At 41.3% G+C, this 17,311-nt stretch overlaps 1 protein-coding gene across 1 annotated transcript; it reads left to right on the top strand.

Moving 5' to 3' along the window:
* Nucleotides 1–116: 116 nt before the first annotated feature.
* On the top strand, nt 117–17,054 carry LONRF3 (LON peptidase N-terminal domain and ring finger 3; the record flags this gene model as incomplete). Its single annotated transcript, XM_082004227.1, has 12 exons — nt 117–750; nt 1,837–1,955; nt 2,560–2,682; nt 4,864–5,019; nt 6,423–6,666; nt 7,355–7,445; nt 10,722–10,836; nt 11,264–11,385; nt 12,061–12,219; nt 13,268–13,430; nt 14,245–14,394; nt 15,115–17,054. The coding sequence occupies 12 exons, from the start codon at nt 117–119 to the stop codon at nt 15,271–15,273; spliced, it is 2,235 nt and encodes a 744-aa protein (XP_081860353.1). The 3' UTR covers nt 15,274–17,054.
* Between the last annotated feature and the right edge of the window lie 257 nt (nt 17,055–17,311).

Here is a 17,311-nt window from a genome sequence, read left to right as displayed (position 1 = left end):
GCGCGGGGCGGCAGCAGCATGGGCCGGCGGGGCCGCGCCGCGCCCGCGCCCCCTCTGCCTCCGCACCTCGGCGCCCCGCACCGCCCGCCCTGCTAGAGGCGCTGCCCGCCGCCGCCATGGGCTCCCACCTGCCGTCGCAGCAGCAGCGCCCGGAGCCCCAGCTGGTGCTGCAGCTGGCGGCCGGGGCTCTGCAGGCGCAGAACTTGGAGCTGTCGGGCGGCGGCCTGGGGCCCGAGTGGCAGGTGCTGCTCGGGCGGGCCGACGCGCTCGCCTACGGCGGGCGGCTGCACGAAGCCCTGCCGCTCTACCAGCTGGCGTCCCGCCACCAGCAGCTGCGGGCGGAGCAGCTGGGGAAGCTGGTGGAGAGCCTGGCGCAGAGCGTCCGGATCAAAGAGGGGCTGCCCGCCGCCGGGGGCGGCCCCCCGCAGCCCCGCGAGTGGGACGTCTTCAGGTGCCGCAAATGCCAGGGCTTCCTCTTCGAGCCCGTTTCCTTGCCTTGCGGACACACGTTCTGCAAAAAGTGCCTGGAGAGGGACCGGGCGGCCGAGTCCCGCTGCGTCCTGTGCAAGGAGGGGAGCGGCGCGGCGGCCGGGCAGCTCCTGCGGGTCAATGTCATCCTCAGCAACCTGCTGGCCAAGTGGTTCCCCTGCCAGGTGAAGGCTTCGCAGCTCAGGCACGAAGGGAACCTCTTGTACAAGGAGAAGAAGCTACAAGCCGCCCTGCAGAAGTACAACGAAGCGGTCAGCCTAGGTAACGGCCCCCCCTCCCCGCCGTCTGCCGCGGGGGACGCGCTCCCCGCCGGCCGCCGCTCCGGGCGCGGCGGCGGAGACAAGTTGCCGCCGGCCCGGGGCTCGCCGGCGGTCGCGGCCCCCGCGGGTCCCGGCGGCGGGGTGTGCCGGGGCCGCGCTCCCGCGCGTCCCCGCGGCGGGGCGCCCGGCTGGCGGGGGAGCCCCGGGGAAGGGCCGGGGATCTTCGGCCCGCGGTGAAACTGGGTCAGGAGAGCAGCGGTTGCGTAAGCCGGAGCCTGCGGTTCGGCCGGGCTCCCCCCCGCCGGCGCCGTTGTGTAACCGGCGGAGCCGGGAGGGAGCGGGACGCCGCGCCCTGGGGGCACCGCCGCGCCCGGCGCGTCCCGCCGCTCCCCGGGCGGGGCGGGCCCGCCGGCGCGGGGCGCGAAGTAAGCGGCGGGGGCGCGTGCCTGGGGCGGGGCGGGCGTCCTGCGGGGAGAGGTTTCGGCTGCGGCCGTTTTGGTCGCGTCCGAGGAAAAGCGGCTGGCGGGGAGCGCTTCGTCGGACGACGGCGTGCAGCCGTCGCTCGCTCCGCGCTGCGTGTCCCGCTGCCGCAACACGCAGCCTGTGTGCGCTGTACGCGCACTGCCGTAGCGGTGCCCGCTTCCTGCAGCTGTCGCTTGTTCTCCTCTGTTGAGCTGTGGCACGAAAAGGTCCTTACGTACCACTTAAAAACTTTGATAGGAAAAACGCTGAAACTCCTCCCGACGCTGTGACAGCGTTCCTCTTGCGTCTGAAATGTCTCCTGAGCGTTTCTGTCAACCGGCTGCTCCGCAGTCAGAGCTGGTCACTTACTGTGTGAGCGCCTCAGCACTTACTCATGCAGTGTTCCCTGCAGTTATGTAATACGTAGCTGACATTTTGTCTGGAGTTGCCCGAAGAGGTTTCCAGATTTCAGTTAGTACGTAGTTATTTAAAGACTGGATCTTTTTCCGGGTTCGTACAACTTGGAAACACCAACATGTGGTTTAAAAACAAAAAATAAATGAAGGAATAAAGCTTATGTAATTAACTCTTAATTTACTTCAACCAATTCTTCTCTTTCCTACAGCTCCAAATGACCACTTACTATACAGCAACCGGTCCCAGATTAACTCTACTTTGAAAGCTTGTGAAGATGCACTGCATGATGCAGAAACAGCATGCAGACTGCAGCCATACTGGTTGAAAGTAAGTTCTGACTCCAGTTTTAAAACTTTGTTTTAAAACTTCGATACTGCCCTGATAGAAAACTGTTAGAGTGGTCAGACAGCTCAATCTGTGGGAGGTTTTAAGTCCTGTAACTTTTTGGACTCCTGTGATTTACAGGCACTTAACCATGATATTCTTGAGCTTCCTGGGATGAAGGAAGAGAGTGATAATCCAGGAGGGTGAGCTAATGCTATTGCCTTTGACCTGGGTGCATCTCAAGTTCATGAACTCTCTCTAAAACCTGAATGCTGTGCTTATATCATTCTATAAGGTTGCAATGACTATTTTAGGAGATTAATGCAGGGGAAGTAGATTTCTCCAAGATTGGTTGGTCTCAGGTGCTGTGAGAATCATACTTGCTTGAGTTAGATATCATCCCAGCTCTGCCTGTAAGAGTTTTCAGGACCATTGTGGTAAAAACCCAGACACTGGTGGTGTCTGAGTATAAGAGGCTGTTACAGTGATCCTCCCTGCCTAACTTTTTCTTCTCCAGAAAGATCTTTTGTTAACATCATCTTGGTTTTATTGCATATTCTCTTTACAAAAGAAGAGAAGCTGCAGCTATGGATGTGTTTCATTGCAGGGTCACCTGAGGAAAGGACAAGCATTAGCTAATCTGGGGAAAACAGAAGAAGCTTTAAGAGAGTTTCTGTTCTGCCTTGCTCTAGATACTGGGAACAAGACAGCCAAGTCTGAGGCACAAAAGGTGAGTTCCCTAAATCGTTTTCAGTGGCCTTTCATAAAGGAAGATAAGAATTTTTCTTCTCTCTTCCCCTCTTTCTCCCTCATTACTGCAAAGAGCTGGATATAGAGATATATCCTGACTGTTGTTTGAACTTGAGTTATGTGTATTGCTCACTTGAAGACAGGGAGGTAGCAAGAAAACATACTTAGCAGGCATCCAGCTATGTGGAAACAGTTGCTCACGGTGTTAGCATCAGCAAATTTGGAGTAAAACTGAATAATTGCCACCCACAGATTATTGTGATTGTCTGTAGTCAAATTTCTAACCTGTTTCCTAGCTTTGCAGTCTATTACCAGCGACAGAGTGCAGAAGAGGGGGAGTTGCTATTGAGTGTTTTATCAGGCCATTGACTAGCAAAATGCAACACGCAGCACCCATCAGACTCCACTTGGGAGCAGCAGCTCTCTTCTTACTGCCAGTCATGCTGTGCCGAGTATCAGTGTGTGAAGGAGGCATGAAAGGAAGCAGTCAACAAAAGAAGAGCTGCTTTAAAATAGTTTTTAAAGGTTCCTAATAATTAACACGAAATAAGCTACAAGTGGATCTGCAGTGAGGCTTTTTTCGGTAGCAGCCTAAGATGTGGTGTGTGGATTCTTAAATGGCTTTTGTGAAGACTGCTCTGTTTAGCACACCCCTCAAATCTCTGATTTCCTGTGAATCAGTGTTTTGACATTTGACCATTTTTTTGGTTGTTGTAGCTAAAAGGCTCAGCATTGCAGTGATAGTTTATGGTATTAAAAATGTAATAGTTCTATTTTCCTTGTACTGGATTTTCTTTTATGGCAGTGCATTCATGCTTTTCTCCATCACTGGTGGGATGGGAACTTCGGGGTTTCTGTGTGCTCTGAGGCTTTCTAAAAGCACAGTAGAATTCTGACAGTGAAGCATTGTTCATGAAGGTAACTGAGAGAGTATAACCTGGAGGGCTATAGTGCAATCGAATTTTTTTTCTCATTTTGCATATGGTTGAGACTTCCCTCTCCTGTGAGTCTTTTGTCACTGATATTTGGGGGTTTTGTTTGGTTGTTTTTTTCCCCAGTGGGTTCCATGCAGTCTTTCACTGTCATTGTGTCATGATTTGTTCATAGTCACGCTGGGAGACTTCCTGTGCAGTAGAGCAAGAACAACAGGAACAAACACAGATGTTTCTAAATTCAGACTCCAAATAGCCTTATCCAAGACACTTCATTTCTGAGCAGTGGGGTTCCGAGAAAAACTAGGCTTCTTATGACCGAAAGAATTACTCGTGCACTCATCAGACACAGAGTTCATCCATGATGCAATATTCTACTGGGTCATTTTCGAGGCTGTTTGCATAACAATGACATACTACATTTTACCAAATTCTTTGGGTGCAGCTGTGATGTTCTGCTTGTATTAACTGTCTGCCCATGTTAGTTTTGACACAGTGTGATCCTGTGGAATACTTTTTGGCTTTAAAAAGAAGTCTTTGCTGTTATGTGGCTTCCTCAAGCATCAGCAGGATCACCTCAGTACTATGTTGAAATTAGTTTTTGAAGTGTGAATCTTCCATTCAGCTCTGTTTCTTCCCTTAAATAATCATCTGATAACCTGTGCCATACAAGTGGCTACAAGCTGCTACTTGAAATATTCACTTATTTTCTGATAGCAAATGAAGAAACAGCATTTTTCTGCTGCCTGCATTTTTTTGTATTCTCACATAAGTGAATTAAAAATAGCTACAGTTTACAGTATCGGAGACATTTACTTAACTGAACTTGGATTAAGCCTGTGAGATGAGTGCTTTCTGTACCAGTAAACTCCAGTGAAAGCTTCTGATGTGCAGCAAAAAACCCCAACGTATTTAAGAAAGATGTTAGTGATTTCTGGTGAGCTCTGAACTGCAGGACAAAGAGGACAAAGGCATGTGTGTGTCACATCACAGAGAATGGTTAATAACTTTATGGGCTTATTTAACTCTGAAAATGTCTCTTGCTGTCTGTTTGGCCAATATTGCATTACCTCTTGCACTTCTTTTTGTTCTTACCCTAGTCTAAAGGGCTCTTTAAATGGTTTTAATGAAATCAAGGATGCTTCTTTCAGCTATTCCCTTACTTGCTTTTTCATTTAGAGGTTGCAAGGAAGGAACTAAGCAGTGAAGTATTCTGTTTTATATCACAGCTTCTACTTAGTTTGTTTTCACTCATCCCGGGAAATGCTCAGGAACACTTACCCGATATCCTGCAGCTGTTGTCACATCACTCTAGATTAAAGGGGAATCTCCTAAATTCAGTGGGATCTGGAGGCACCAGCCATAACCTACAAAGGTTGCTCAAGGTAAAGATCAAGTCTGATGTGTGGTTCTTAATTTGTTGTGTGTTTTATGTTCGCATTGGGAAGCCTTCTCTCCTTCTCACCTCAGGGCGATAGGATAGATTTTCTCAGATTTTTACTGAGTTTCAGAAGATACAAAACAATGTTGACTTACCAAAGTCTCTCTATCTGACTTTTATTTTTTGTTAGAAGTCGTTGTCGTTTTTCTGATAAATTTTACGCCAGAATTGAGTGGGTACTATTCCTGTAACTGTCTTTAGCTCTTCCTAAAGTTGGTAGTGGGAAAGGGGCTCTGAAGATTGAGATACCCACAAAAGCTGTGAAATGCTAAAATCTAGGGTTTCAGCCTGAACTTCAACTGATGATGTCGGTGACAAAATCATCCTGCATTCAGATTCTGTACACTGCTTAGAGGTAATGGTAGAGCCACATAAGATATATTAGCTACTCCATAAGTTTGGTTTCACAGCTGTAGTTTTGTAAATGGCTGTAGAGGTTTACATTCATGGGTTTGTAAGGACCACTTTTGCTTCACGGAAACCTGAACTTTGAGGATAGGTTTTGCATATACTGTATATCTAGGAGAAAACTTCAGTAGTCCTTACAAACAGAAATGCTAGGTGTTGGGCAGCCTTGTTGAGACTGATAAGAACCACCAGTGACATTGCCTTCTGGAAAGGCTATTAGGATATTCCGAAAATAAATCCTTTTGTATAACCTTTTCATGAAGTCATTTGAGGGACAGTTCACTCATCTTCCTGCATGTTGCACATCGCCACAGCTCCTGATCACAATCCACAGTATCTGCTTTCAGGTTCATCTGGGGAGTTGATGTGACAAGCTGATAGGTGATGTCCTCTAATGGCTGCTCACAGGCTGTTCTGTAGCCATGACGGGATAAAGACTGATTGTTTTATCCTTTGTGAAAGAAATCTGTCTTGCTGAAGGAAGCTCTCCGCATTTTCTCTGTTACAAATTTTGTGTGGTTATACTGCTTCCTTAAAAGAAACTCGCATTGTTTTGGTGGTTTTGATGGTTGATACCATCCTTATGATATAAACAATATGCATTTCTCCATAGGCTAAGTGATAACAATATATTTAACCTGAGATCTAGCCACATTTCTGCCCGAATCAAGTTGCATGACCAAGCTATAAAGGCACACATAAGGGCTGAAAATATTTAGTGCCATGGCAGGGTGGGGAATAGTTCACATATATTTTTTTCTTTTTTTTTTTTTTTCATTAAAATCAGGCCCTGACACAGCAATTCTCAAACTGTTGCTTCTTGACCTACAAAGTCCTTCCTGGTGGTCCATAATATTAAAGACTTGTGACAGATTTGGGGTTTTTTTCCTTACCAAGTTGTTGGAAGATTGGTCTAATGTCAATCCTCTCTTCACACAGATAAATGTGGAACAGAAAAAAGGTTGTCCCATTCAAGAGGAACCAAGTGTAACCTCTTCTGGCAGTTTGAGGAAATCTATACAAATTATAGAGAGCAAAAAGGACTGCTCAGAAGAGGAGGACAAACTCACCTCCATGCCAGAGTCTACCTTCCTCATTTCTGAGAAGTGCAGCCTCCTGAAAAGGAAATGCTGCTCGGAGGAGATGCGAAACGCCGAGGTACCCTGCAAACTGATGAAGAAAGGTATGTTTAATTATGCACAGGATAAGTTCCATGGCGTGCAATCAGTGAAAATTTTGCTTTTATAAAACTTAGCGGAAGAGGGTCCAAATTAAATCTTGGCTCTTGTATTTTCTCTTTAGCCTAATCAGGACATGATGTAGAATCTTTTGGGGAGGCGGGGATTATCTCAGTCTAAAAAGGTGGTTAAGAAGGTTGGGTGAAGTGCTTGTTTATCAGCAGAGGTCTGAATCTTTTAAGGAACATCTACATTACACTTGGTCTTAGCACTTTCTGGATCATTTAAAACAAGTTAGTTTAAAAGCACGAATTCTGCTCGTTTATAATATCTGGCCTTGTTTTCATGCTGTGGGATGTATTTCCAATAGTATGACAGAAGAATTTGTCTTGCTTTAGACTTCCAACACTAATAAAAAATGTTTTGACATTAATTGCTAATGCAAGGCTAAATTTAACCCTCTGTAAGTGGGTATAGTGTCACCAAAATTAAGGGGAGGTATGCCGATTTGTGCCAAGGCTGAATTTGATGCTTTGCGTAGAAATTATTGTAATGATGCTTAATGGTTCAGTAACTTTCAAGTATATACAATACACATTTAAATATGGGATGCTGCTTGTAGATACATAGAATACTATTGTGTTTCTGTAGTTCTGTTGAATCACATTATAATACGGTTTTTGTTATTGATAGATACAGTTGATACTAAGGGAAATAGTACTGGACAACATATTCCCTTTGAATTTGTGGATCCATCAGATTTGGACTGCTCCCTGTGTATGAGGTACCAATTGTCTTCTCATGGATGTCTAATTTTTTTCTCATGTTTTCTCATGGATGTCTAGCTAAAGACCATTTTCTCATGGATGTCTCTATCTTTTAAGCTGTGTCTCTTTCCCTTTTATGACCTAGAGGTTTTCTAGCTTGCTTGGTACTTATTTTTCCCTCTGACTTGAAATTAGTTTTTATTATAGTTGTTACTCCCAGTGATGCATTTCTAGACCTTTGGTTCTGAACACCGTGGATGAATAGGAACTTTTTGATCTGCTCTAGGCTAGTGATGGTTTGGGAAAGGGCACATAAGGTCATGTGAGGGTTAAGCATGTTAGTGAAGGTGTCCAAAAGATTTTTCTCTCACCACCTACACACGCCCAGTCACTGACACACATAGTGCACAAAACCACAGTTCGTCCTTTGGAATTTGTAGAGCTGTGTATGACGTTATATAATGCACAAAATAGCTAAAGAGACTACATCCAATGAATATTCCAAGTTTGCATGTTAAATACTGTGTTGCTGCTATTGCAACAAGAGGATCTTGCAAGCAAACAAGAGTGTTTTTCCTCTATTGCTTAAGAGATGTGTTCCTTAGTTTACTAAGGGCATCACTGCATTTGCTTGATGACCTCTTCAAGCTAAACACAGTTATTCTTGGGGACAGCAATGACTTGATAAAACCAGAAGGAGTTGTCAAGTACACCTGTTTTACTACTTGTTTTGTACAAAACGTTTTAACTTTGGCAAATATACACATGGGGTTTTGCTGCTGACTTAGGAGAAAATACTGGGAAAGTGTTTCACAGGGGTCTTGACCTCTGCAGTTAGTGTTGCTTAAGTTTGTCTTTCTAATTACCCAGATTTATCAATAATGCATGTTGGGGTTAGTTTTGCACTATATTTTAAATTCTTAAGGAGCAGGTAGCCTCTTCATGGATTTATTTCTGAAGGCCTGTGCTCTGAGAACTCTGGATTTGCTTTGTCTTCTTGTTTGTATGCGGCAGGGGGGCACTTCAGTTTATTTCAGACAAACTGAAACCTTTGGGGGAACAACTGCTGTGTTTGATTCACTTCTGCTTGGAATAAATCAGATCTGCCCCCTCTCCCTCTGTCTGCCTACAGCTGAAACGTGCTCCAAACGTTTATACAGCTGTCAAAACACTTGATAGTGCTAAGAGCAAAATTTTACCCTAACAGAAAGCCACACAATTAGTCTTAGCTGGTTTTAATGAGTCTGCACGTTTTTGATCATTATGTCCACAAAGCATTTTTCAGATGTTTTTAATAAAATTAATTAGCCCTACTTCCTCATCCTCTATGTTAAATCAGAAACAGCCAGACTACAATACATTTGTAAGGGAATTAGCTCAAGGATTGCTGATTCCCTTCCCGTGTAGAAGATGGTGATGCTCATCCTGTAATTGCAATCACAAATACAGGCCTTGTGTCTAGAAGGATGTTAGCTTTGTAAAATCACTGCAACAATGAAGGCTTGTGCTAAGGGAAGCTGTCACAAGATCTTTTTCTTGCTATTAATGCAGATTGATTATAGTTATTTCCTGCCATATTCTTCAGAAGTATTTTAGGGATTTGGATCCTGAGATACTTTGGACTAATTACCTAGTAACCTACTGACCTGTTCACAATTAACTGCAGGAGCTGTTATTAACCTATTTGTCTGATGGAATGGCCAAAATGTTACTAATCTACATACGCTCCAGCAGCAAACAGAAAATAAAAAGTAATAGTCAAAGCAACATACTGGTGAGAAGTGAAGGAGCATTACTCAGCAGGAGTGAATACTTAGTTTCTGTTGTTAAAATAGCTTAAAATGATGTAATGAGCAATCTTGGTGTGTAGTGTTTCTTTCTGCAAGTCACGAGGCTTGGTCCAGGTCCCCTTAGAGTCATTAGGAAAAAGCTGCTGCTGGTGATCGTGAGAGCTAGAGCAGAATCATGCATTTTAACAGGAATTTCTTGTCTTTATGCTAACATTTCAGACCAAGTCACTACTACATAATTACATATGCACACCAGCGCTTACTGAAACGTAGTGTAGAGTTCAGTATTTTACATAGCTTAAAGCAATAAGGGAGCCTTGGTGCAGTGAGCTTTCTGTTCACGAAACAATTAACAAGGGTTTTTGATTATACAGCCAAGTTGCAATAAGATAGGTGTGGTATTTTAGATACTTCTTCATACGTTCCCTTGCTTGAATGTCAATATTTATAGTAACTAATGACATTTAGTAAACTGTCTATGGCAATCTTCTTAAGAGCAAATTACGTTCTTAAATACTCATCTTGTTAAAGATGCTAATAAATGTGGGTTTTCATATTTATAATTTCCACATGTATAATAGAACCGAGTGCACTGTTTTGATAAACTGTAGTATTTTAAAGTAAAGTTACTAACTCAAATTATAATTAGACTAATATTTGAGACCTTAAAATGCTTAGACAGTATGTTGTAGAATATAGTATATGCCAAACAACTTAATTTCTGGTTTTGAATGTTTTCTATTAAAAAAAAAAACAAAAAAAAAACCCAAAACAACTTCCATATTATTTACATCTCCTGAAGGTACTTACTGGCAAGGAAACATCACTTTGCAATATCGCATAATCATAAGATGTAAAAAATCCTTACATGAAAATAAGTCTCACGGGGTACTTGAAATGGGTAGAGATGAGGTACCATGATGCTTTGAAGACCTGGCCTTATATATTTAAATATTTTTCTAGATGAAACATGAACCTAATGTCACTCATTTTCCAGAAAATCAGTCATTTGAAGGTGAAAAACTATCTATTCCAACAAAACTGCTTTCCAAGTCCACATTAGAGTTGGCAATAATAGTTTATTGCAATCACTTATGTGGGCTATTACGGCAAATAGCTATTTTGTGCTTAGCTCTACACACACAAGTAACCACATGATTTCCACAGTAATAGTTGTGCAAGTATTGCTCAATTTCATTAGAAAAAGTCAGATGGTCCAACTTCTGCTTCTATTTATTGCTGACATAGAGGAAAAGTAAATCCTGGCTTGTTGGAAGTCAGTGACAATATTCTCTCTCACATTCACTGAAATTAGAGTTCCTGGGCTGCCTTTCATGTTAGGTGGCAATAAGAAAATCTGTAAGCTGAATAAATACAAAAGTTTGAAGAAATGAAAAGCAAGGAACAACTTTATCCCTGGAGTAGTTAGTCATTAAATTAGTGCATGAATACAGCTTTTTTTGGTACACGATATTGTTGTCTTTGTTTTTTGGATTTTTCCAGACTGTTCTATGAACCTGTCACTACACCCTGTGGACACACCTTCTGTCTCAAATGTCTTGAGAGGTGCCTGGATCACAACCCAAAATGTCCCCTGTGCAAGGAAGGGCTCTCAGAGGTAATGATGCTTGGGTTTTCTCAGAATAAATTCAAGGGCACAGGATAGGATCAAGTAGCACCTTCAGAAACCTTTGATATTTCCCAACTCAAAAGAAATACTGCATAACTTAAGAAGAATGTGACTTTTAAAATGCTCTGTGACTTACAAAGCATGGATAGACTCCTTCTGTTCAAACCTTAGGGCCAGACCTGTACTCAGAAAATCTGTAGGTGATTTTACTTCCCAGATTTCCCAAGATAATACTCATAACATAGGGAATAGTTCAATAAGCAACTCTTCTGTGGCAGTGCAAGCTCAAAAGATCATTTTGATTTGCTGTAGACGTAAGAAACGGAGCTAACAGATGACTACCTTGTGCATAGGCACCATACATTTTGAAATGCTAGACGTTATCTGTAACTGCTTGCGTGTGTGTTTATTGCAGTGCTTGGCTATGAGGAAATACTGTAAAACAGTACTAATGGAGGAGTTAATAGCTAGGTATCTTCCAGAGGAACTCACTGAAAGAAGAAAGATTTATGAAGAGGAAATAGCAGAGCTTTCCAAGTATGTAATCCATTTACGTAAAATCCAATCTTTAATGCTACTGCTGTTAGCTGATGAATGGCTCCTCCGGCTGTGGAATGCGAGCAAAGATGCTGACAAAGGAGCTTCTTTCCCAGTATCACGTGATTTCAAAGAGAACAGGGTCCAGGTGCAGTTGTGCTTAAATTATGCTTTTTTAGCATAAAAACTGGATGCTGTGCTAAACAAACAGATGTAGAAGAATTCCGGAAGGTCACTTTATAAACAAAGTATAAAGCAATGTGGTTGCTTTCAGTGGCCCTCCATAAAAGCCCCAGAGTGAGACAGTGGGTGGAAGCAGTCTTACAGGCTGGGGGTTGGAATGTACTGGGTAGGGAAGAAATGGGATTAAGGAAAATAAAGTAAATAAAAGCAGTGATAGAGATGCATTAATGCTCTCACCAGCAAAACCAGAAAGCATAACTAAAAATTCTTCTGCTAGTAAGTGTTATATCACTTTCCTTAATATCTAGTCAGTTAAGGGGAAAAATAATTTTAGTTTTTACTTACTCCATTAAGAATTTTATTCTAAAGATGTTATAATTTCTATTTAAAGATATCATAATTTTAAAGAATGTGTTATTGCATAAAATGTTTTTTATACCTTCTCAGACATCTGGTAAAATGTCATCTCTATTTGTCCTTTCTTTCTTACAGCCTAAATAAGAATGTTCCTATATTTGTCTGCACAATGGCTTATCCTACAGTCCCATGCCCTCTGCACATCTTTGAGCCATGTTACCGCCTGATGATTCGAAGGTGCATGGAGACTGGCACCAAACAATTTGGGATGTGCATCAGTGACCCTGTAAAGGGGTGAGTGTGCAGCATGCTCAGACCATGTGAGCACTTAGTCTGGAGCAAGTCTCTTTGGAGAGATGCAGAAAGGTCCACGGCTATAATATCTGTGATAGTTTTCCAGTAGAGAAAGTTTCTTTCCAATCATGCCAGTTAAAGACCTTGAGAAGACTGAAGTTCCTCTCTTGAGCACTTAGATTCTGACTAATGACTGCCCATTTTTCTTGAAACACACATAGCTAGCGTGTATTACACGAAGTTGAGCCGCACACCTCTTGTAATACATGAAAAGGAATTTTCTACTGTATTGAAATCTGAGTGCTTTGCCACAAGAAATCAAATTGAAATGGCAGTAAGGGGTGTTGGTGGGTTTCATTTGTTGGGTTTTTTTTAAATTACGAAAAGAATAGCTAAGCGATTGGGATGCATTTACACCCTCACTGTTCTTGAATATAGCGGAGGCTGTGGAGGTACAGTAGGATCTTCATAAAGAGTGGCTGAGCATTTACATTGAGCCATTTACAGTCAGTCTTAGGTAATTTGACCTTAATGTCTGTCCCTGTATTTAGCTTTCCCTTCTTCTTTTTATCATGTATGCCTAAAGGGTATGTATACACCATAAAAAGTATGATGTGCACAAAATACACATCTACAAAGTAAAATCTGCTGAAATTGTGGGAAAACTTTTTATCTTTATAGATTTCATAGTCCTTCCGTAATTCTAATATTCTGAATTTCATTTGTTCTTCTGTACAAGTTGACTGAACATATTAGGATTATGGAGAAAGTATGCTTTTGAGCTGTAAAACTTTCAATTTCATAAGGTGTTCCCTGTATTCCAAAACATGCAGTTAGTGTTAATCAGATTAGACAGCCTGAATCTTCCTGATAGTTTTGAAAACAATTGTGGAATAATTTGAACTACAGCAGGTCAGTACTATGAACAATAGAAATGAGCTGACACTGGTAAATACTTTGTGGTAGGGACTGGCTGTATGGCAGTTCTGTGGAACTAAGGGTGGAGAGAATAAGACTTGTTTACTTGCTTTTGTTCTGATTTCAATAGCTTTGCAGATTATGGCTGCATTCTGGAGATAAGAAATGTTGAATTCTTTGCTGATGGTCGCTCTGTTGTAGACAGCATCGGCAAGAGGAGATTTAAGGTTATACAGCACAGCCAGCGTGATGGCTATAATACAGCAGATATTGAGTACATTGAGGATCAAAAGGTAAATTTACAAATATTTCATTTAAACTGTATTATATGTGAAATTCTAAGCACATATGTTCTCAGTGAGTTCTTTTTTTGTAGAACAGTCTCTAGTAAAACAAGTCTGTGGTATTTACTAACTGCTCATGGTTAAAGATTGGAAGCGTAATAGCTACCATAAGCATGCACACACACTGCCCATACACCGAAGAGTGTTTTTCCTAGAGGTTTTTAGCAGAAGACAAAACCAGAAGACAGAATAACTGCATCTTGTGGGGGGGCAGGAGGTGGAACCTGCCTCCATTTGCATGGAAGCCAATTAGAAAACTCCTTTTCAGGTAAGAAAGAGCAGGATTGGTTCCATTACACCTTCAAAATTATTTACATTAATTCTTATTTAAAAAAATATATATACATGTAGGCAGTCAAAGTATTCTGGGTGATGTATGAGCTTTTAGTATACAATGGGAAGATAAAATGTCTCCTCTGAGGAGCTGCTAATAATTTATAAAAAAAAAAAAGCGTTGCATAATCTTTTCTTCTGTGTTGTATGATGTTTATGTAAATGTTTTTTCATATAGCAATCCAGAAAGTGCTTGTTCTGCAAGCATCTTCGATTTAGAATATAGGTTAAGAAAATGAAGGATTTGATAGATGATGGGGCCTGGGAGCAGAATGGGGGAACACTAAACTCGTTTTCAGGATTTATCCCTGAACTCTCATTTTTACTTTCCCCTATCCACCCTAAGAAAATCCTAAAAATTAACGTTGTGCCTTCTCCAACATGCAGACTGAACTAACAGTAGCCTTCCCCTTCTCATTACTCATTTCAGGTGCAAGGACAAGAGTATGCTGCGTTACTTGTTCTCCATAATTCTGTCTATGATCAGGCATACATGTGGTTTAACTCTCTCAAGCAAGCACTCAAAAGTCGAATTCTCAGTCATTTTGGTCCAATGCCAGCTAAGGATCCTGACCCACAGGTATCCAGAATCAGTGGCTTATGTAACTTTTAGAGACAGAAATAGCAGGGATATCCGATAAGCTGGGAGGCATTGTGTTTTAAGATGGAAATATGAATACTCTGCTGCATAAGCTAAGTGTCTGAGTTATGTTGCTATATACCAGTGGTAGTACAGATGTGAACAAAAAGCTTGTATTTCATGTTGGTAACTTCCTGAGACAACTTAACCAACTGCGTTAATCCCAGGAGACTTAAACGCCTCTTTGCCTACTCTACTTCCCTAATTAAATGACTGAGAGAAAATAGATGAGGAAACTTGGCACTCTTGTTCAAGGACTGCAAATGGTGAGGGTCCTAAAATAACAGGATATAACAACAGAAGCTAAATATGAAGTAGTGTCATAAAGTATGAAGGGAGGCATGGGTCCCAAAGAGCTGGGTCAATAATAACATGGCAACAAAAGACATTAAAAATAATTTAGAAGGCCCAGCCTATAAACTGTTGCTAGAAATAGAAATGCATCTTGCTTCTGCCTTCAACATCCTATTTTTAGGAAAGGTGCAATTTAGTTTTAATTTGTTTCAAGCCATACTGTAATCACAAGACATTAGGTTGGCAATGAAATGACCTGCTTGCTAGACTGCTATGAAAATACTGTGCTTTCAAAGAGAAATCTTCAAAAACGAGACCTTACCATCTATATGTATCTTAACTTCTGGTTTTTTCCCCTCACTGCAGGCTAACCCTAACGGGCCAGCCTGGTGCTGGTGGGTCCTAGCTGTCCTTCCACTTGAGAACAGAGCTCAGCTCCCTTTCCTGGCCATGAAATCCCTCAAAGACCGCTTGAATGGCATCAGACGTGTCCTTACATTCATGTCTCGTACAAGATCACGGTGATGGTGAGGAGAGCCGTGAAGTCTCCCAACAGTACTTGACTGTAGACTCTCTCTTGTAACTTCATCTAACTGCAATAATGTCTTACAGATTTGAATGTCAGGAATTTTCAAGCCTGAATTTCAAAGAAATTGAGCTATAAAGAGCAAGAGATGTTTATGGATACTGCAACAGTTTCCATTTGGAACTCTGAGATGATTATTCAATCACTGCACTGCTAAATTAATAACAAATGTGATAGAACAAAAAGTGATCTTGTTTGCCATAAACCTTTTAAAAAGCTTAAGGGTTTTTTTAATTTATTTTATTTTTATGTTTTTAGTGGATAAAGGATAAACTGTGCAGTTTAATGTGAAGCAGAAATAATAATGTTAATGCATTATTTCAGTGAACTGCAAAGTCTTTTATTCCAAATGGTTCAGGTTTTATATAGCATTGTGTAAAATAATGTTCACAACTTCCGTTTGATAATTTATTTTTGCACTATGATTTTTTTGTTTCAAAATGTGTATTATTTATGTGTTCATTCTCTAAAGAAAAGTGAGCTGCTCTATTTATTTATAGTGGTTTTACCCTGTATTTATGACTGGGGGCAAAATGATGATTCTAGCAGTACACAAGCAACTGCTTTGATAATTTTTTCAGATATTTGTGTTCAAATACTTTGAATGTTTTTCTACTTATCCCCAGTTCTACTGTAGCCTAAGAAGGGGGTTTTTTTCCTCCCTGAAACAGCCTGCCGTGAAGTTTTTGAATACACAGATTATATCTGAGAATTCAAGCACAGTTTTTGGAGCTTGATCCTATGCTTGCAACTAGGTTCCTGATATCACAAAACAGTCAAGTATATGCTTAGCCTTAAGCATAACTGCTTAAGTGCTTGGGTAAATTCAAGTATTTATCAGTTCATGTCAGTGGGAATTGGCCATAGTGGTGACAGAAGACTCTATCCCCTAATTTTTCACAGAACAGAGAATAACTTGGAGTTGAATTTATATCTGAACTCTTTTCTTGCAAGAATGGATAATGGCTACAAACAACTGCGAAGGAAGAGCCACAGTATTTGAAAAGTGGCTTCTCCTAAAGAAAACTGGAAGTACCGGTATCATTTCATTGTAGGTTACTACACAGAGGTGGTTTTTTTTCTTTTTTTAAACATCAACTCTTGTTGCTGTTAAGATCAGTTTTATTTCTTTTAATTGTTTGGTGGGATTTGGCTTTGGAGTGTGTGTATGTGGTGGGGAGGGGGGAGTTATTTTGAACTGTAGGACTCAGAGGGCAGTTTGTGACACATGAGAAGGAATATGTTGTAATAAATGCTATTTATTTCACACCCATCTTCAGGTTTCTGTTAGCTTCAAATCTCTACCCATTTCTCTTAAGAGATTGGGTAGTGTTGTTAATAGTTAACTCTCAAGGTAAACAAATGAATTTTAGTGTGATTACTTCTAGCTATAAAGCAGGTAAAAATAGGGCAGAAATGAGAGTAGGAAGTATCTTGGTTTGGGTTTTTTAATCAACAGTTCATATACTACTTTTGCTGCTTTTATTGCTTTCAGTGTACCGCTTTCTGGGATTGATCTTGCCTCCATCTGACTTTGACTTTCACTGATTTCAGTGTGAGCAGAATTGGGCCTTTGATTCTAAGCTACTGTTTTCCTTTTCAGTGGCAAAAAAATAGATTGAATTGAGAATGTTACGGAATGCTACGAATTTCTTTGTTATTTTTACCCAGGATAGCGTTCTTTGCCATTCCATGCCTTTATGAAAAAATGCAGCAGAATTTAATGTCAATTTTCCATGCGTTTTTCCATCATCATCTCATCAGAAATATTTATTAGTTAAAAGTAATTTCCATACTGTTAAGTTTCCATAGAACTACCTTCTTGTTAAATTCTATAGAACTTTTCCATAAGGGTACCAAAGAAGTGAAAGGAAGACAAACATGTTTCAACCTTGTGATGCAAATGGAATACGTGTCCTGTGTTTGCATTGAGCTACTCTAGAAACACTACAACTTATTTCATGCTGCTAGATTGCT

Source organism: Phaethon aethereus (genome assembly GCF_964289735.1).
Source record: "Phaethon aethereus genome assembly, chromosome: 10".
Classification (NCBI taxonomy): domain Eukaryota; kingdom Metazoa; phylum Chordata; class Aves; order Phaethontiformes; family Phaethontidae; genus Phaethon; species Phaethon aethereus.
Note: the sequence above shows the minus strand (reverse complement) of the source record. Positions and strands in the feature narration are given on the sequence as shown.